General features: G+C 45.7%; 1 protein-coding gene across 2 annotated transcripts; it reads left to right on the top strand.

Moving 5' to 3' along the window:
• Positions 1 to 299: 299 nt before the first annotated feature.
• On the top strand, positions 300 to 20,936 carry rab11fip5a (RAB11 family interacting protein 5a (class I)). 2 transcript variants are annotated; one of them, XM_028395140.1, is made up of 6 exons: positions 300 to 1,118; positions 11,007 to 11,515; positions 12,502 to 13,072; positions 14,906 to 17,182; positions 18,366 to 18,507; positions 18,599 to 20,936. In XM_028395140.1, exons 1-6 carry the CDS (start codon positions 742 to 744, stop codon positions 18,860 to 18,862), a joined length of 4,140 nt encoding a protein of 1,379 aa, XP_028250941.1. In that variant the 5' UTR covers positions 300 to 741; the 3' UTR covers positions 18,863 to 20,936. The 2 variants fall into 2 exon arrangements, with proteins under 2 accessions (XP_028250941.1, XP_028250940.1); XM_028395139.1 differs by having other exon boundaries at positions 18,366 to 18,525.
• The last annotated feature ends 700 nt before the right edge of the window (positions 20,937 to 21,636 follow it).

Below are 21,636 nucleotides of genomic sequence, written 5' to 3'. Positions count from 1 at the left end.
TAGTCCCATTAAATGAATTAAAGGTCTTTGTGACATCATAAAAGTGTTTTTCTGATGTTTTATAGGCAGATAAAGTGAAGAGAATGATCAGTTGTAGAGTTCTCTCTCTCTCTTTGTGTGTGTGTGTGTGTTCAGTCCCCTTTTGTTGGTGGTTTGTTTTGCAGCTTGAGGCCTGGATCAGGATACCTGCAGTGTGTACACACTTTTTAGTTTACTTTAAGGGGAGGGGGGTGCTGTAGCTGTGGTTGAATAACAGCACCGGGACTCCTCACGCCCTGCACTCCGGCGCAGGTGCGTGTTGGTGTCTGTACGTGCAGCCATGTGTCGGTGCTGACTGAACTTCCTTGTCCTGCAGAAGAAGAAGAAGAAGAAGAAGAAGGAGGAGGAGGAGGAGAGGCGTGACGTCGCTGCCCGCAGAAAGGCCCGGACGGCACGGGGGAGAGAGGCAGGGACGCGCCGTGCGGGGACGGACGCTGCTGCAGAGCAGACTGCCGAGAGGGCAAGAAACAACCGGCAACCACGGCAACTTTGCAGAGACGACAGACGGCCATAATGCGGCACCGCCCGCCGACCCCGGAGCTGATGTGACTGTGCGCAGCCAGAGCAGGGAGGAAGCGGCGGACACCACCTCCTCCTCCACCTCCTCCTCCTCCTCCTCCTCCTCTCCCCCGGTGTTGCCTCGTCTCGGTGTGCGCGGCAGGTCGGTCGTTTGGTCGGCCTGTCTGTCTGGAGGGGGGGGACATGTCCTCACTAAGCGTAGAGGAGGACCAGAAATGGGTACCGACACACGTCCAGGTGACTGTGATGAGAGGCAGAGGCTTACGGGGCAAGGGCAAGCATGGCACCAGCGACGTGTACACCATCATCCAGCTGGGGAAGGAGAAATACTCGACCTGCGTGGCGGAGAAGACCACCGACCCGGAGTGGAAGGAGGAGTGCTCCTTCGAGCTGCAACCCGGCGTGCTGGAGAACGGCGGGCGGAGCGAGTACCCAGCCGGGAGCAACGAGCTAGTCCTAACCGTGATGCACCGTGCGCTCATCGGACTGGACGTGTTCCTCGGCCAGGCTGCCATCCAGCTGGATAAAGTCTTCCGCGAGACCAGATACGTGAAAAACGAGTAAGTTAAACTGTCTGCGTGTGTCATAGTTGTGTATGCGTGTGTGTCGGCATGCTGCTGGGGCTACAACATGAGCAGAATTCCCATGCATGTGCTTCATTTGCCTCTGGTCATTGAACACACCATCTTCCAGGCTGCTTTTTTGTGCTGCTTTACATGCTGCACACTTTGTTGTGAGACATAAACACAGCTGTCAAATCTCTTGTGCTGCATCAGGGCCCTGCAGACACACCCTCCTCCTCTTCCTCCTCCTCCTCCTCCTCCTCCTCCCCCCACCACAGACACACCAAACTAACTCTGAGCACATCCAAAACATCACACTCCCCTTTGAGGCCCCACAACTTCTTTCTAGAACCCCAGCACCCACCCTTACATGGCCGCCAACCGCCTCCTCCTCAATGTTTACATGAGATGCTTGTTGTGGGTTCTTAAACGCGTTGTTTCCCAATAGCTGAGGCATGACGTAGAGCAAAGGGGAGATTAATGCCTGTCCCAAATCCAGGGATTAAGCAGCAGTTTCATGATCCTAAAGCTCCGAGGTATTTTTAGCATAACATGTTGTTTTACATCAGCCCACCCACTCTAATAAAGAGGCGAGTTCCATGGTGATAAACAAGTCATCGGAGCAAGTTTGAAACTCGTATTTAGGATGTCTGGTTGCACTTAAATGCACCACAAAGACAGTTAGAACACGGGTTTCATGTGTGCGTGAACTCTCCGTACAAGCAGGGGGCAGTAGTCTGTGTTCGTAATCAAAAAACGGGAACAGGAAGTGGTGGGACTGTTGATACACACCACTGTAAACGGTTCAGTTTCATCACCTCAGACGCTTGTTGTGAAAATGTTTAGTTCATTTCTTGCCTCTCACCAGAAGGATCCTTAACTTTCTCGAGCAAACCGCCGCTGACACACCATCGATCAGTTTCCTACATTTCCCACAATGCCTTGCAACACCTCCCAGAAAACAAACTTGAAATGTATGTTGAGTAGTGATTAAAAACAGACTTCTTTCAATTCAGAATGTAACTGCCGATGTTTCAAAAACCAATGTTTACATTTCCCACCCCTTCCTGGAATGCTGTCTTTACCTCCACCTACCAACCCGACCATGATGAATATGAGACGAAAGGGGAACCGGTCCCCTTGCTCCTGTCGGCCCTGTTGGAGGTGGTCACTTGAAGGTTAGAGGCAGCCTGTGATGATGATGATGATGTGTCAGCAGATTGGTGTGTTGGTACATTCAGTGTCTCCATGTGGTATTCAGTGAATCTGTGCTGGTCAATGGCGACGCCTCTCAGAGTCAACACTCCCCGTGTGTGTGTGTTTGTCGGTGGGGATGGATAGGAAACATCCAGCAGAACAGAAAGCAGCATTAAAACTTTGACCAAGTAAATATTAGGATTTAAATCTAGTTGTCATCATCATTAATGTGACCTCATGGATTCTAGCTGCATTTTGCAGATGTCTAGTCAAGTTTTGAGGTGTGAAATCCAGCTCTCCTTTGGTTTTAATGGAAGATTTGATGTTTTTTTACTGAGTCTTTCAGGGTTAGAGTGTATTTTCTCTTTCAGCATGGCCTTTTTTGGGGCCTGCACCCATTAGAGCAAACTGTGATTTGTGATAGAGTAATAATAGGTTCTTTAGGTGTGTTTAAGGTGAGTTTTTTGTGTATGGAGATGGATGTTGGCAGTAAAATGTGATAAAAGCAGGACCTGGGGATGAAAAACAGGACTCACAAATGTACCTCAACTCAGTAAAAGTCATTTCACACACACATATTTGTGGACTTTCATGTTAGAGGTGGGAGGGTTAGAATTATTTTCACATAAGTGGAGGACAGAAGTGTGTATAGGCCAAAGGCCTGCCAAGGTTCTTTCATTTCAGCAGCTCTAATAAAGCTTCTTAGAGGAGGTGGCAGCCTTGCTGTGATATATGGAGCCTCAGGTTGTATTTTTCTGTCGCCTTTTCTTCCGCACTGCTCCGACTTGTTTTATTCTCTCTGGGATTCATCATGTTCCATAGAGCTTACATCTGAATCAGCATGTTCTCGTCACAGTCTGTGGGAATGAGGGATGAGTTTTAAATCTGGACTTATTAGTTATGTTGGGAGACAATGAGTCGGATGGCTTCCACCTGGATCTGGACTTTAAATTAGCCTTTTCGACACCAAAAACACGTGTCAAACTCACGAGTGCTTGATTATTCCGCAACTTCACCATCAAATAAAAATGAGAACAGCAGCTGGCGTTACTCGGGTGGTGGCCGTGATGGTGTATTTGCATGTTACTGGTGTATGGCAGATTACTGGAAAGGTGGGCGTTGGGTGAATTCCCCACAGGGTCTGTCAGGAGGAAGTGCACAACAAGCACACCATGATGCTAACAGAAAAATGTATTTTGCAATGCTGTTTGCTGAATATAGAAGCTTCATAATCAAGTTTTTCTGCTGCATGTGAGGGATTCTTGGTCGGGTGGTTCGGCTAATGTTAGGAATTTTTTTATATTACACTTCTGTCGTGTTGTGTATCTGTAGGAAGCTAACCTGTGATGTTTCAGGCCTGAGGACTGAAGCTCCATCTGCAGAGTGGAGACTGTGTGTGTGTGTGTGTGTGTGTGAGATGTACATCCAGAAAACTCCTCTGCTAAAAGCCGACAGACTTTCAGCAGCTGCAGCTTGGACAGAGTATATAGGCTAATGGACAGTATAGGTTACATAACGCTGTGACCTGTCAAGTCATGCTGGACAATATAAATATAGCTTGGCTCTTTGGAAACATGCTCTGTGGAGCTGCATCGGATTCATCTTTGTATACCTCAAGTCATTGTGTTGTTGCATCACCCTCATCAGCCCGTCTGCCTGGAGAGGTCATAGCATCAATGGCGACCCCTGGACTCTGCTGTAGAGAAGGTATCAATCTAAAGGGTTAAATCAGGTGGGTGGATGTTGGACTTGCGGACTGGAGTGTTGTCCTGAGCTCTGCTGTTGTGGAATTTTCTTGATTTCCTGCTGCAGCTGTGTACTCCTGTTACATTGTGAACCTTTTCCAGGTCGTCCACCAGCAGTACTCAGAAAACTCACTGAACTGGAGACTGTGGCTGTCCCCGGTGTTCGGATTGTTTATTGGTCTCTGGTTGGAGGTGGGGGACCTAAACTTTGCCCACAGTCGCAAACGCAGAAATTTTCCAGGATCCACCTCAAAAATGGTCAATCTGCTTCTGCATAGACACAAACCTGGGAGGAGCTGTGTGTACTGCTGTGTTGGTAGATCATTAAAGAGCACCCTCCACTGTCCTCTTTCCAAGTAGAAATAACACAAAACGTACTGGATTTCACCAAAAATCTAATCTACCTTTTCACAACAACCTCACATTAATCCAGGGATTTCGCTCTTGTTTACAAGCAGCAGAACCCTGAAGCATCTGGACACAAAGTTGCCAGCAGCCTCTCTTTGTAGTGTTGAAGTTGTCCTTGAACTTGTCATAAGATGGGCTTGTATAATACCAGCTCAGTGTGCTAGAACTCATGTGAAAGCTGATTACACTGTATTACTAGTTGCAGCTTCTGCAGGCACACAGTATTGTAGCTAGCCTTGTTCTCAGGATGCTTTTATCTGCTGTGTGTGTGTGGATGCACTGTCATGCTTTTTGCTTTAGATCTTCTCACCTTGCTTTAGTCGTTTTTTTTATCAGGAAATAAAGCAAGAATGTATTTAAACACTCTGCAGGTCAACACATGTTTACAGATGCATGTAAAGACGTTGTGTTCAGTTTAAACCTGATGTTGTGTGTGGGGATGTGATGTTTTCAGCACAATGCTTGTATGAAACCATTACGAGGGAAGTTAGTGGTCAGGTTAGAGCTCATCGTATCCAGATGTGGAATGTGCTGTGGGTTCTCGCCGCCTGTCTGCTGAGAAGGCAGGAATCCAGGACACATTACCGGCGTTACCCACAGGGCTCCTGGAGGCTTTGTTGACCTATTTCATTGTAATAGAAGTAATGGGACTTGTCCACTTGGTTACAAATGAACCAAATGAAGTGCTTACCTAACTTACCCTGCTTCTTTTTTAATGGGCCGCTGTGGACTGCCTTCACTTATCTTCTGTATAATTGGTTTTCGTTGGACCTTGTTGTGTCTGTCGCTGTGACGGTATCATCCTATTAGCATATATATCTGTTCAGACTCGGGTCCATAGCAGTACTGTAAGATAGCAGTACTGTAAGATCAGCACTTTGGCTGACCCTGTTGTCTTTTAAAAGGTGCTCTATAAATAAAGATGGATTGGATTGGATTGGATTTTGTCCACATTGCATGAAGTATATTGGTGGTACTGCAGAAAATACAGTGTTTCTTTGTAATGGTGAATGGTCAACTTTGAGGCCACGCCCCCGCCACACCGTAGCACTTTTGAAAGAGTTTTGGAATGCGTGTATTCCCTATGGTGTCCTGAGTGGACACAGTGAATTTCAGCTCAAAATTTCAGCTCAGTGGTGCATTATATGAACAGGGAAACACTGATGTAGCAGATAAGGACCACTGTGTTAAATCAAAAATATGCTGATGTTATTTCATTGATGATATATATATTTTAAAGCTCACTTATATTGGTTGTTAATTGAAAAGTAAAGCACAATCTATCTCCATCTATATTTGAGGTTGATTCTGAGAGTGAGTCAGAGGCAGGGCCATCACGTAGGGCCAGTGGAGGAAGTTCTATTGCTGAGGTGACGACGGGAAAACTCTATCAGGTGGACATGAGGGAGATTTGCCAGTTTTTTGTCTTTGTAAATCAGAGAAGGCAGCAGATATGGGGGCTTTGTAAAATTAGTTTGATTGCCTAGCAACGGCAATCAAACTCTTATTAGTTTGATTGCCGTTGCTACGGCAATTTCTGGGTCATTTCTGGGTCATCTGCCAAATGTATCTCCTCCTACAAATTTCAAGCTACAGACTCCCGTTTAGTCTTAAAACGCTCATTAGATGCTGCTCTAACAAACTTGTATTCAGAAGTTTCTAATTCTGAATCTTTTCTGCACGCCAGGCTCTCAAAGTTGGAGTGGTTTTTGAGGTCTCCTCTGCTGTTACCATGGTGACAGGCTGACTCACAGAGGCATACAAAGCTCTGATTCTCCAGCAATTCAGATCAATCCTTCACATCAGCGTTCAAAGCAATCCTTCAGCTGCAGCAATCAAACTTGCATTTTCTTCAGGAAATGCCCTTTTCTAGTATACTAATAAAGATTTTTAGGTCAAAAGAACATTCCCAGTAGCCTCAGCTGTCCTCTGAGTGGCCCTTTAGCATGCTAAGGTAAGAAGAATCCTAGCATGTGACGTTTTCTTCAGATGCTTGTGTTTCTCTGAAGGTCTCCCACAGTGTTCCTCAGTACTGAGTGTACCTTTGGTGATATAACTCTGAGTAGCTTCATGTTTGGTGAATTCCACAGTCGACACAGCCCCTGCGCTCTTGGCACTAGTTTCATTTCACTCCTCTGTCTGGCCCTGATGCCACAGAGATTCACAGAGCCCCACAGAGGCTAACAGAGGCCGAGTGCATACAGCACGGAATAAAATGGGCTGAGAGCATAATTTCAGTCCTGTTCTGTCTTAAAGGGCAGTTTTCAGGGATTGGCAGTTGTTATAAGACGAAGTCTGCAGTTTTAGGAAAAGAAACATCCCCGTCTGTTCCTCCTCCGTGGATCAGTGGAGAGGGGAGATTTGGAGATGGTGTCAGGCTGGGATAGGGTGGAGTGTTGTGATTTCCTGTTTTTGCAAGATGGGGAAGCAGATAGGCCGTTATGCTCTGCAGCTCTGGAATGGGATTGTTTATGACAATAAAGATCTGTGCAGACTCCCAGAAATTCCAAACAAGCAGGCAGAACATTTGTTTTTGAAGACTGTTGGAGGTATTTTCTTTTGGTGGTTCAGGATCCAAACGGCTTTACTTCACTGGCTCAGTCTGCTTGAACAGTGTCTGTGTGGGATGATGCATGTGGGAAACTGGGTCCTCCTCGGTAACAGACTGTACTCTGCTGGAGAATGTGGGCTGCTGCTGCTGCTGCTGCTGCTTTTGTCTGTGTAGCAGTTTCTGTATTTAGGCCTCTTGTCTGTTTGTGTACACTCAGATTTTTCTTTCATTGTCAGGGTTATTCACGTGTCACATGACCCAGGAGCACAGGTGCACACACACATAAATAGGTCTTTAACGTCATCATCTCCTAAAGCAGAAGATGTTTTGTGTCTTTTTCTGTGTCAAACTTTAAAAAATAGCACTTGTGCATGTTCACACCAGAACACTAAAGAAGATTGGCCCCTAAGTAGGCTTGTGCAAAATCGTATCGTGTGCAATTAATCGTCAGAAAAACTGTCATCGATTAATATTTGCCACTTATCGATTACTGCGATTAGTGCCTCGTCATGATGACGCATTTTTGTTCGCGACGTACTCTCACCATCACCCGCAAGCGCGCACATGTGAGCCCACGATAACAATTGATAACAACAGATTTTGCTGGGCGATTAATTGCCAAGAGAAATTATTGCGATAAGTGATAATATTGTCAAATCAATGTTCAACTAACATAATGATAATGACATATAATGCAAGTACACCCTTTCAAAGATCAATAAACTTTAATTTCTAAAGAACATTTAACATTGGAAAGGCCCCCAATTATCAACACTATTATTATTATTGTTGTTATTAATGATATTAATATTATTATTATGAGTAGTGGTAGGCCTATTACCATGGCTTATCTGAGCATAGTCAATGGAGTTAAGTCAAACCAACTAGCACGTCATGAGCAACAGAGCCAAACAACACGCACTCTACCTGCTGCTGGGAGTGGGCTCACCTGTGTGCACATGTGTTTGTGTGCGCACGCGTTTGCGTGTGTGTATGCGCATCAGCGAATTTTAAAAACGCCACCATGTAGACAGAAACACATAAAATAGCAGAGATGGCACCAGAGGACTGGGCGAGAGGACTAGACTGGGTGGCGCTGCCGCGAGTGCCGCCAGTGAGAAGGCAGAGAACTTCACTCGTACAACGCGGACTCTCTCTGATGGCACGTTGTATTCATAAGCATGTTTAGTCTTGTGGTGAATTGTGTGGAAGTGTTGAACCAGTGTTGTGCAGCTTCACAGCTCTCTGTGTTGCTGTAACGTCCAAGCCCTGCAGCGCTGTGACGCACCGTGGCGACGCAGACAGCGAGCTGACTGTGGTCTGCTCAGAACATCCCGTAGACGTCACACAATGAGTTAAAAAAATAATAACTACCTGTTGGTTTGACACATTTTAAGACAGAAGCCGCGGGACATATTAAATCTGACGGCCGGACTTTGCACACTTTATACGCTACGACGCACCGAGTGACGCCTTTTGTCATCCAGCCTCTTTGACAGCGAGAGAGAGAGAGAGGAAAACAAACAAGCGTGCAAATGTAATTTGTCGCGGCCGAAAAACTTATCGAGCCCATTTAAAGTTATCGTGCAATTAATTGATTTATTGTTTATCGCGACAGGCCTGTGTGTGTGTGTGCCGCCACACTGGGAGATTTCACACACGCAGCACATCGAGGTCTCGAACCCAGGACCTGTCCCACCAAAAGCACGTAATCGGGCCCGATTTCCGATCATGTGATCGGATCGGGACATCCCTAGTATATAGTGCCGCGCATGCATACGTGTCATGCATTAGGTGTGACACGTGGAGTGTTGTTTGTTGCCATAGTAACTAAATGTTTGTTGTTATTAAATATTGAACTCCGACTGGACTCCTAACGCAGGTGGATTTGCACACAAATGCAAAATGTGGCAATTTAGAGACAATAACAAGTAAGTGCAATAGTCATCAATTACTCGTCAAATTAATCGTTATCGGTTAAATGCCACAATTAATCGTGATTCATTTTTTTGCCAATATCGCCCAACCCTACTCCTAAGTTACAACCAATGCATGTGTCAATGATGGTAGTATGCGAGCGCAAACTCCTACTTTCCCTCGTCCTGTGTTTGGAATGTGAACCCCACCTTGGCTACAGGGAGTTGGCTGACGCTGGCTGTCAGGAGGAGGAGGACTGATACTATTGTTGGAGCATGGATGTGAAACCTGAGTCCACACCTAACAGGCATTTAAGGTGGCAGTAATGTGATTTAGTGACAGCAGAAAGAGGCTGCAAGCGAAGAAACGCCCAGAAGACGTCAGACAGAAAACAAAGCTGTTTACATTTTGCTTGATAATCCGGTTACACTGATTTAACAAAAGAGGGAGGCGTCACTCCTTCCTATATCTCTCTGTTTGTAAATGAGAACAACGCGGTCATGTGGCATCTTTCCATCGTTGTTTCTGCCGAGCTATAAAAAAGTCTGCTGGGCTCCACCTGCTCGTTTGCTGTGATTCTCAGAGTTGTGCCGGAGTTTGTTTGCTAATTGTTTTCACTGGCACTCTCCTCGGGTGTTAGCGTGTTTTTCAGGGCTAAATTTGAGGTCGGCAACAGGAAGATGATGATGATGATGATGATGATGATGATTACACAACAGCCTGTGCAGTAAATTATAGGACTTGTATGCAGCCTACAATTACACCAGTGTTTTTGCTGGAGCAGAGAAATTTCCTGTCTCCTTTCCTACATCGACCACAATATAGCAGGTCTGTGTTCAGAGAGTGGAATGCAGGTTTCTGATTTCGTGTTTACGTACAAAACATCCATGTTAGCATGCTAACATGCTAATATAAGGACCTAATCTCATTTTATCCTCATAGCAGCTTCTGGCACATTCTTCATGTCATGTTACAACATACAATTTGAAACTTCATTTAAACAGCAGAAATGTAAACATGCCACCTGCAGCAGCCTGCTTTCAGAGGGTGTCTGCACGCTGTGTTGTGCACAGTCACATTTATAGAAGGGGAAATAAAAGGCTGCCTGGTTTCTGAGATAAGCGCTGTGTGAGGTTACATGTCGGTTTGCTTTTGTCTCGCTTTTCTTTCATGTGTTACCTTTGGAAATGTTTTCTTGTTACTTTCTTCAGTTGCACATTTAGAGTTTCCCGAGCGTGACATTTAGGTTTTCTTGTTGACTCAACACTTCAACGAGCTGTTTCATGAGCATCCTGTTGGTTTTTTTTTTTATATATCGTGCAATAAGTTGCAGAACAACTTAACACAGTTTCTCAAGTTTGAAAAAAATAATTGTCTTTAACCCCATGAGGAAGCTGTTTGGTTAGATAAATGGTGAAGTTTGAAATGTGGGTGTGTGTGTGTGTGTGTGTGTGTTACCCAATGTGGTTGAGGTATGAGGTGTAAATAGCCCAGCAGCACAGAAGTGAAGAATCTAAAAGCAGCTAATGGTTTCGAGCTTCTTTTTTTCTGCCTTCCTTGCTGCGCTGATGATTTCCCGTTGGCAGCAGAAACACTTGTTAACCGGGGGAATTTCTCTCAGTCATATCATTTATGTTAAACCAGTCACAACAGAGCAGAGGAGACTTCCCCATGAGTCACCTTGTGGTGAACTGCGTTGGCATCTCTCCTCCTCCTCCTCCTACCCGTGCACACAACATTTCTAAGAAGTGCGTCCACTAAAGGAATTCACAGTTGGGTTGATGTGTTTTCGGTCATATTTATTTATGTAGGGCGCTTACGGGTAAATCACACATGAGCATTGTTGTACCTCATTGTTCTTGCTTACCGGGCCTGTAATGACAGAGACAACAGGGCCTCCCTGAGGTATTGTGGCCTGTCTGGCCACACACACACACACTCTTTACCCCATGCAAGGACAGGACAGGATTAGCCCCATTCATAAAAACAATACAGTTATTCACTTTTGTGTGTTTCTGTCAACCACCTAATTAATTTCTGTTAATTTCATCTGCATGGTCTCTGCAGGTGGTTCAGGCTGCACTCTAAGACCGGGAAGAAGGAGAAGGAACGGGGAGACATCCAGGTCAACGTCCAGTTCACCCGAAACAACCTGACAGCCAGTATGTACGAACTCGTCATGAAGGACAAGGGCGCCTTCACCTTCAGCAAGCTGAAGGAGCGCATGAAGGGAAAGAGGAGGTCCAGCGAGGAGGACTGCTCCTCCATCCTGCCAGGCGGATACGGGTCTCTGGTCAGGATGCGCCAAAGACTGCCGAGCGATGGAGGCGGAGAGGAGTATTACGAGGACGACGAGGGCGGCGAGATCCGGCGGAGCAAGATGAGGACCTTCTTCTTGAGAGGAAAGTTGAGGAAATCATCCGACACTCGTTCCAGTACCTCCCTGGGCTCGGAGAGCAGTGAATCGTCGTCGCGGGGCGGGAGCCTCAGTCCCACGGCTGGTATCAGTGTGGTGGTCTCTGATCTCTCCAACTCACCCAGTAACAGCAGCAACCTGACAGCAGATAACAGCCCAGGTGAGTCTCCATTCAACTCACTGCACAGGTTCAGGTCTTTTACAACATTCGACGGTGACACATGTCTTTAGTGAATTGATAGACAGCTGGTTGTTGGATTGTTTTCTACCATTTCTAGTGTTTGTGCTAAGCTAAGCTTAGCACAGGTCTACATTTGCTCTTCACAGTTGTGAGTGCTGTTTGTGGTTTGACCGTAGCTAGCCGTTTCACCTGTCTTTGTGTTTTGTGGTTAGCTAAGCTAACTAGCTAGCTAGTTGATTGCCTGTTAGAGCTTCATGTTTAATATTTAGATATGTGTGTGGTCCTTTTTTGTGCTAGGCTAAGCTAGCTACCTCATTGCTTGAACTCTTTCGAGTTGTTTCTGTGAAAATGACATCATCTTATTTCCTCTATATATTAAAAAAAAGAAGCAGTGGGACAAATTGATAAAGACAAAATACTATAATAATTATTAAAATACTCTTTTGTCTGTCCACCTTTAACACCAAATTCTCACTACAGTCAGCTAAAGATGTTCCATTCAAATTCTGCATCCCCTTAGTTGATAATTGTTTTGCAAAAACTATTAATCTTTTAAGTAAAAATCCTACATAGCGAAAGCCATATGTTAAATGTCAAACAGGCTTTATGCAGGCATGGCTTCCCCTCAGGGGGAATCTATATTATTACATTATCGCCTGTTTGGAGAGCACCATTGATGAGATTGTTGCGCAGCAAAGCAGAGAACTGCATTTGCTCATTATAACAGAAAAGATTCAGCAGTCACAAAGCTAAATGAATCCATTTCCATTTATTCTTACAGCCACGTCTGCCAGAGACACACATCAATCCTGTTTTGAACACTGTCAAAGCCATTTAGGTTTTATCGCCTGATTAAGCTGCCTGCAAATTTAATTTAGTAAAGTCGCTGATTGCCTGCATCAGTTGTTTTCTCTGTGTTCCTCTCTGATTTCTACTCATTTTTTTCTTTTGTCCTGTTTTTGCAGAGCACACAGCAAACACGTCGCCCAAGTCCTCCTCTTTTAAATGTGAGTTTGGTGATGAGGCTGGTGAGATCACCATCGTAGTGCCTCGGCCCACTGTTCGTGTTAATGGAAGCCATGCTAACAACGTCCAGCCCCTGGACCCAGGCTCAGGAAAACCTGCAGGTTCTTTAGGCCTGGGACTGTTGCAGAAGTCTTTGCCTCTCTCCGTGTCGCTACAGAACCTCAGCCCGCGGGCCTCCAAGGACCTCCCCATAGGCGCCGCGGGAGACGGGCGCCGCTGGTCTTTTGACAAACCCGACGAGGAGGAGAAAGCTGCCATAGCAGCGGCTCTGGAGAAAAGCGGTCCTATGCTCGGCGAAGAAGAGCTAAAAGCTGCCTCGTCGTCCTCTGCTTCCACTGAGTCGGAGGTCCAGGGGAAAAAGCAGAGGAAGAACTTGTTCTCACATGGGAGGAGTGAGTCTGCAGGGAAGGGTCAGAGTCAGTCCAGGGATGAGTCTGAACAGGCCTCAGCTGGGACGGAGGAGAGACACAAGGGATGGTTCGGATCGAAGGACTCACACAGCAAACCCAGGTGAGATGCACACCGTGATCACAGAGAGGACTAATCACACACCGACAGGTTCATTTGTTACTACATCCAACAGATGATGAATTATCATTTCAGCATGAATATCATTTACATCACAAGGTCAGAAGCAGCCAGCATGTGCCTGTTTGTAGCCGTCTGTGTCATTAGTCTCAGTGTTCTGGTAAAAAATGAGGGCATGAAGGTATGTTTTTGAGACGTTTTTAATTAAAATAGTTTAGGATTTTACCTGAAAAGTTCCTTTACCTGCCCTGTGTTCCTGAGTCTACAACTCTAAGCGTAGGTTGCCAGATTTCGCCGCTTTCCAGCACAGATGCCACCAAATCTGGCGACTTCCCTTATCAAATGGGTTGGGTAGTATATTTTTGACCCAATCAGGCAAGCCATTTTCAGTCTTTATGCTAAGCTAATCACGTCTAGCTCGAGCTTAAGCTACACACAGCCATGAAGCTTCTAACAAAAACAACTTCAATACAAATGCATCCATTTACACAAGGGGGTTAAACCTCTACGCTGTGTACCAGCTAGAAGTTGCCTCCAGCCTCTGTGCACATCCCTCCTGGTCTCAGTCTCCAGTTACAGCAGGTATCTGCAATGCAGATGGAGGAGGGGTGCTGCTCCTGTGAAATTAGCTCCATCAAACTGAGGCCTCGTGGAAGCTGTAACATGGTCCAGTAATAACGACAATTTCATTGGAAAGATGATGATGTGAGCTGGAATAAGGATTGTTCTCTTACAGGTTGTGTGTGGGTGTTGTGTAAGCAGCTATAGTGTGTGTGTGTGTGTGTCATTTCCACCTCTAACACAGGCACATTCTTAAGTGGGTAATTTATTTTGGTGGGTGTCACTTTCTACTGTACTGCTCCCTTCTGGTGAGTTGTTGCTATATTGTCTTATTAATCTTTAATCCAAAAGCCCCTTAGCAGCTGCTTTTAATTGTCTTTTTTTCTCAGTGTATATAGTTTTATTCATGCACAGCACGTAAACAAAATATTGGACTGACGAGCACCTGCTGATTACAGCGAGGTCAGCTGTTCTGGACCCATAGTACACACAATGTGCCAAATTGGCATCAGTAGCACTAAGTAATCACTATACCCGGTTCCATCAATGACCACGGGCCAACGGCAGTGAGGTTTTAGACCGGTAGTAGCATATATGATCAATTATTATCGATGGTCCTCTGTGCACTGTGCCCTCAGGCTGGATCTATCGGTGTTTCTCACATGCTTTGTTGTCGCTCTCTTGTTGCCTAGTTTTGTAAAAGGGGGTCACAAAAAGTAACAACGCTTTGTCTTTTGTGCGATTTTTGCATCTTTGAATTTGTTGTTTTGGTTTCACCGGCTACTTCTACTGTATGCTTCCTGTGCTGTTCTACCACTGCCAAATGTTAGCTCGAAGCTAATGCTAACATACAGTAAAAAGCAGCAGAGATGCTGGTAGATCTATTATTTCCAGCACCAAATGGTCGATGTTTGAATGGAGATTAATAGAATTTTTGGCTAAGATGGTGAAGAAGCTACACTTACTTAGCATTGCTGCTGTGATGTCAGGTTTACATCAGAGCTGGAGCTCTGTCAGTGCACCTTTGGGGATTTTTGTCCAGTGTGAAAGGGTCTTTGGTGAGCTGGTGGTGTCCACCATAAATGGCGATAAAATGTTGTTGTTTACAGCTTACTGTCTTTAACTCACAGGGCCCTTAGTTCAGTATTTGTAGGTTCAAATAGTTAAGTTATACACATGTACAGAGGTGGAAGTCTTCAAGCTGTTTGCACAATCTTAACTAATCATGAGGACTGTGTGCCCTTCCTTTCACAGCCTGGTGGTCTCACCTATACTAGAGCCCAGCACTCACCCCCACCCCCCACCTCTCCCACCTGTTCACCACCCCCTGGGTCCCCCCGTAGATCCAGCCTCTCTGGTTTCCACACTGCACCACACTAACCCCTTCTACCGCTCACAGAGCACGCCGCCTCCCATCTCCCCCTGCAACCCTTTCTTCTCTCTCCTCCAGCAAAACCCTTTCTATGAAGACATGGTAACCACTCAGCAGCTAAAACCCACGCTGCCTCCTCTGCCCTATCTTTCCAGTTCCCGACCCCCTATAGCTCAACTCTTTCCGCAGCCTAACCCTAATCTGACCCAAGAAGATCCAACCACAGTGGACCCCAGCAGCGAAGCAATGGCCAGACTTAGGAGAAGACCCCTTCCTCCAACTCCCACAGAGGGGAAGAAACCTTTGCTCCAGAAGCCACCCAACCCTTTCATGTCAGCGGAGGAGCTGCATTCAGAGTTGGAAGAATGCTTTGAAGCGTTTGCTGTTGGCAGGCTGCAGTCTCCTGAGAATCTCCCCACAGACTGCAAAACACAGCAAAGCACAGCCGCTGACCATCCACCGGAACACTGCAGTCACAAAGGAGCATTAAAGGACGCCCATCAACACACAAATGTGAATGAAGCAGTACATCAGCGACCATGCCCGGATGCTGTGTTCACAGCACACACGGTGCCCAGCACTAACATGCGCCACTTTGACGCTTTCCCACAATTCCTTGAAACGATTCCAGAACACAAAAGCTTTGAGAGTAAAACTTTTTCCACTAACTCTGCACAACTGGATGAAACTAAACAAGACAGCAGCTCTACTAATACTCTAACTGACACTAACATGCACCACGTTCCCGGTCACATCTCACCGATACAACCCAGCAGCGGCGGCTCTCCTGATGCCAGCTCCTCAGGTCTCGGCAGTTCGGCAGAAGAGGATTTTCTGTCCGGTCTTTCCTCTCATTCTGATAAATTCTCTGCCTCTTCCTCCGAGGAGGCTGAAAGCAGCGTCGTCCTCAGCTGGGAGAAACCCTCCGAGTCAGCCGTGGTAAAAAATGTAGAAGCCCTAGAACTGGAAGATGACACTGCTGACAGGTCTTTGAGTGATGTTGTGCTGCAAACTGTAATTCAGCATGAGGATAGTGGCGGAGGAGAAGTAGGTGTGAGTGGTGCGGAGGAGTCATCGCTGTTCACACAGCCGCCACCTGTTAGCACTGCAGGAGAGGCAGGAAGTGACGGTGCAGATGCTCAGATACTGGACACGTCTGATGGTGTTTACCCTGAGTCCATCCTGTCTTCTGATGAAAACACTCTAGATGAATCCGTAGTTGTCTTCAGTAACACAGATGTGATGATTCCTGCAGCTTCAAATGACAAACCCACGTCTCCACTGCCGTCAGTGCACATCACAACCTCCTCTCCTGGAGACGAGAAGCGTTCTCCGGATGCTGAGCAGCTCTCTCTCACTTTTAGTGATTTCCTCAACATTAGCCACATTGCAAACGGTCCTAACCAAGACACTAGCAACACTCTTCTGCACACTCAGACGTCTGACCAGAGCACCAGCAGCTTTCTGCAGAGTCTGTATGTCAGCGTGGACTCGCAGGAATACCAGACCTGTGCGTCTCACCCGTCCTCCAGGTGCTCAGAGCCGGATGAGACGCTACACTCTGCAAACTCCACGCTCTGCGGTGATGCGACGACCACCGACGCTGCTTCAGGCCTGCTCTTTTCCACAGATGCATCCGGATCATCTACTAGAAGAGTCAGCCCAACTGACGATCCCGAAGAATCTCTGTATGGGACTCAGGATGAGGCAGCGACACCTGAGCCAAGCTCCACAACAGGAGACGACTTACTCCCCGCTGCACTGAGGGACTCTTCCATGGGCTTTAATCCAAAGAGGCTCAGTGAAGGAGGTGCAGAATATCAACCTGACATCCTCGGTGACGTGTCGTCCACAGCCCAACAGCCGCAGAATGCTCCGCTGCACCGCACCCAGTCTGAGGGCACACTGGTTCCTGCCTTTGACGGACTCCTCCAGCCCTCTTTTGGCAGTGACCCCGGTGCCATGCAGTCGTCCTCAGCACAGCCAGGCCCCGACCTCCCTCCTCTTTTCTCCTTTGCTCCCTCTCTCACTCCTGACTGTAGTAGCGGCCCTGTAGCTTTCTTTGCCCTTCCTCCCTTTGCCAGCGCTTCGGCATGGATGCCACCCAGCACAGCACCAGAGCAGGAGCAGCAGCAGCAGGCAGCCAATCAGCAGAACAGGTGAGGTTGCACGTGCTCAGTGAAGAGGGTGGAGAAGAAGCACTTTTTTCCTACTTCCTACTTCCTGTCAGTCTTCTGCCACTCTGCTTCCGCCTGCTTTTCATCTGTGCCGACTCTCTGGGGATTTCTCCTGTGTGGTGTGACCCTCTCTTTTTCATCACTTTGTTGAAAACACACACACACACACACACACACACATCGGTGTTAACAGGACTCTTCTGCAGGTGTCTTGTGTGTGTGTGTGTGTGTGTGTGTGTGTGTGTGTCCTGGCTGTGGGAGGGGAAACAAAACCTCAAGCCAATTAGCAGTTATTATTTTGCCCTGACTCCTACCACACACACACACACACACACATATTTACCCACACACACACACACACACACACACACACCTCCACCTCCCCCCACCCCACTGAGCCAGTGTGTTCTCACACAGACACACTCATTTGCCAAAATCTCAACCAAAAACGGGATGAAAGGTGTTGTTTTATCACCGATAGCATTTCCTTTTCACCTCAGGGTAATAACACATTTAACACTGTTCTACATGTTTGACATGCATGCAATTAAGTCAATTTTCACCAGTGTTTCCTATAATGGAGAATCTTACACCTGCCTAACCTGCTTCGATCCTGAAGGTGAAGAGAAACAGGGATTGTTGTTGTTTTTAGTAACGTTTCTGTTAACATCTGGTGTGAATCCCTGAGATTCATTCAGATAAAGAAGGGGTTAAATAATGACTAAATCAAAAGCAAAGCATGAGCTGGAAAAATCATAAAGATGCACATTGTCGCAGTGAGTCATCTAAGATTTCCTTTTAATGTAGGTCATTGACACAGGAAATTCTCTTTCCTGTGTGATCGTTTAGTTGTTAGCTTCAACACAAATATCATGTATAGAATGAGCGGGGGGGGGGGGGGGGGGTTAATTCTTAAAAGCTGTGATCAGGTGCTTTCAAAGAAATGATTGGACATGAGCAGCTTTTTGTTTAAGCCACTAGTCGGCTAACTAGGGAGAAATTGACCATTTTGAGGCTTTTATTCTGAAAATCTCACTTCCCTAAACTAAATTTCTGAGACACATGTGGGGATCTCCAGTATATCAACCAGAGCCATGCAGTGCTATTGTTGTAATACCTGACTGTGTGTACTGTATGTGTCTGTTGTTGTTGTTGTCCCGCCCAGCCCCCACCCAGTGAAGCCCCTCACCACTGCCACGGCTGAGGAGAAGCGGTCAGTGCTGGCCACCGGCCTGGAGAAGCTCAAGTCCACCATCCACCCCGGGAGAAGCAGCCAGCTCAGCGAGCAGGACACAGACAGGAAGAAGGTGCAGCATGGGGTTAAGGTATAAAGACTGTGTGTGTGTGTTTAAGGCCGTCAGCAGGATCATTCATCTTCCTCTCCTCGTTTCCTTTCAGTGTCTGACAGAAGGCGCCGGTTCGTACTACCACCTGACCCACAACGATCTGGTCGCCCTGTTGGTGCAGCGAGAGGCGGAGCTGGAGAGGCAGAAGGTGGAGTTTGAGCGTCAGAAACTGTTGCTCGCCAAGCGGGAGGTGGAGCTAAGGAAGCTGAAGCCGCAGGTCAGAGATCTGGAGGACTACATTGACACGCTGTTGGTGCGCATCATGGAGCAGAAGCCCACCCTCCTACAAGTGCGCTCCGGATCCAAGTTCAAGTGACGAAAGTGGCGGGGTGGGGGGGGGGGGGCAAGGGGAAGGGTTTGGAGTTCAGTCCGCATCTGTTCACTCTAACCTCCACCACAGCTCTTTAGTCTTTTCACTGCTATGCTGTCCTTTTTGATACAAATATTTAGGCACTGAGAGATTTCCAGGCGGCGTTTTTCCAGCTGGCATGCTTTACTGTACTGAAACACGAAAAAAATAAAAAAAGGGTTTGGTCCGAGGTGGTTTTGAATGTAGCGTGTTCCTCAGGTTGTTTTCAGGTTCACAAAGCCAGGTGGTGGGTTCAGAACCCAGATGCTTCCATGTTTTTTTGGGGGGGATCCTGATGGTAAAAAACATCGACTCCTCCTCCTCCTCACCTCACCAATCACTTCAATCACAGAATCACACGAGTGAGAAATGTAGAGTGTCAGTCCATAACAGTGTAGATCCAGGAGAGCCTTTCTGCAGCAGACCATCAGCTCTTAGATTGATTTCACTCTCTCAAGGCCTTTTATTGTTGCAGAAACCAAATTACAAGTCCAAAGGCAGCACTTAGGAACCTGAGAATGATTAATTTATGAATGGCTTTTGTCCTGTGGGGTGGTGGAACATGAGGGGAACCATCTACACATCAGAACGTGTGTCCTGCAGCAGCTTTGGGTTGATGTTTAGCTGCCTTGAAGGAGCGAAATCAACCCAACGTCTTGCAGAATCAGAAGGTGTACTTCCTGTTTTGGACTGACGCTGTACAAGTTGTTCCCTTATAAACATCGAGTGCTCTGACTAGCTCCAAACCAAATGTTCAGCCTCGTCTCGTGCACATTTACTGGGAACTGATTGTAGCTCATGAATGTTCAAAAGTGTTCTTAGCCAGCAAGTGAATGGTTTCGTTTCCATCGCACGATACAGTGCTGTTTATCTTTTGCTAGTTCCTTTCCTCCTCCTCCTCCTCCTTCTCCTTCTTCTTCTTTCGGTTCTATGGGCATGCCTTGAAAATGTACCCATACTGCTCAGCCACATAAGCTAACCGATTCTCGTATGGGGTCACAGTGTTATCAGGTGAAGACAGTATCCAGTCAGTATCAAGATCAGCCATCACAGCTCCTCTGATCTCATGCTCCTGCCTTCCCACATGTGCGCTATCGTTGAGAAGATGCCTGCGACATGCTGGTACTTGACTTCCCCTCCCTCGGTGTCCGTGTGTCACATCACGCTTCTGCTCCAGCACGCATATTGCTACAGCTTTCAGGTGTTACAAAGGGATATATACCACGTTTTTACAGCATATATGCCGTGTTGAAATGCCAAATGCTGCCTTATTTTTGTTCTGTTCAGACATTCATGAAAGATTTAAGCACTTTTTTTTGTTTGTTTTACTCGTCCGGGGCTGGATTCGACTAAACGAAAAGCCATCTGTTCACTGAAAGTTTTATTTTTTAACTCTTCTGAAGCTTTGTTAAAGTTTTGTTTAGGTCACTGTACAAAAATAAATTGTATGCATACAATGGAAAAGTGAGTAGTAACAGTGATTTCCTGTGAAATGCCAAAAAAAATAAATAAAAATAACACAAAGCCTTGAAACGTATGGAGCAGATTGATACACCATAAAGTATTCTGATATGATGCCACTTTTAACAGCGTTCGTGGATGTTCTTGCACTACTTTAATCGGTACCTGTACCTGTCTGTCTGATGTCGGTATAGTTAGATCTACTGTACACCGTTCTGCACTTTCTGATCGCTCTGTGATTCAAGCACTCCACCAACGATGATCAGCCAGTGAGGAAAAAAAAACATCCATGCTGTCATCTCAGCTCTGCTGTTCGATCGCAATATCAAGTGCATAGAATGACTGTAGACACATGCTACATGTGACTCGGCACACACTCGCCAAGTGCAAGGATAAGCATCTCTCTTTCATGTCTTCCATTTTACAAAGTTTTTATTTAAACTGATTGTGTTTTGTCCTCGACTGTGTAGCTGGTGGAAAGTGCTTAAGGTAGTGTTTGAAATTGGAAAGTTTACAATCCGTGATGCAATTCTGTTTCACAAATTTTGTATATTTAATAAAGAATATTTTGTGTTTCTTGCTCACCGTATGTTTGCTGGTAATTCTTGTATCTTCATCTTTATTTTTTTTAAGACATTTTCATAAGCATAACCAAAATTAGCATACACACTGAGGTTATTATCTCATTACTGGAGTTTTTTTTTGCATTTTTAAAGTTCATCATGATGTTATTAATACTGACACACACACCTAAGACTAATTTGTTGACAGAAAAATGCTGCGAATTTTTATTACTGACACGTTTGATAATAATATATTTTCTTTGCATTAACTACGTAGTTTATGTACTAATGGAAATACATTTTATTGATCCTTTTTATGCCTTAAGACAGAAGAATCCTTTTAATTTTCCACTATGGACAGAATATAAATATATATATATAAATATATATTATTATATACAGTATATATTATTATATATATGTCCTGCTTTTAAAAAATATAAATAAATAAATAAAATAGTATTTTATTATTAAATGTATTTAATTTAAATAATTTTAAATGTTTAAATGTGATAAACTACTAGGGTGATTAATTAAAAGCCGCCACCAGGGGGCTATGTTATCCTCTTTAAACTCCCAACAAGCTCCATTCAGAAAATAACATAATTAAAAGTCTTTTATTTTTTTATTTCCGGTTTCGTCCCTTTTAAAACAATAAACACAAAACGGGTTCTTCTGGGAAACGTAGTCACATTTTTTTTTATTAGCTTTTTCCAG

This window comes from Parambassis ranga, chromosome 22, assembly GCF_900634625.1.
Source record: "Parambassis ranga chromosome 22, fParRan2.1, whole genome shotgun sequence".
In the NCBI taxonomy this organism is placed as follows: domain Eukaryota; kingdom Metazoa; phylum Chordata; class Actinopteri; family Ambassidae; genus Parambassis; species Parambassis ranga.
Note: the sequence above shows the minus strand (reverse complement) of the source record. Positions and strands in the feature narration are given on the sequence as shown.

Bases quoted from the DNA above. Each gene is read 5' to 3' on its own strand.
- rab11fip5a (XM_028395139.1), top strand. From the start codon at position 742: ATGTCCTCACTAAGCGTAGAGGAGGACCAGAAATGGGTACCGACACAC. The intron at 11,516-12,501 runs GTGAGTCTCCAT...CTGTTTTTGCAG, and splicing joins GACAGCAGATAACAGCCCAG to AGCACACAGCAAACACGTCG. The intron at 13,073-14,905 runs GTGAGATGCACA...TTCCTTTCACAG, and splicing joins GACTCACACAGCAAACCCAG to CCTGGTGGTCTCACCTATAC.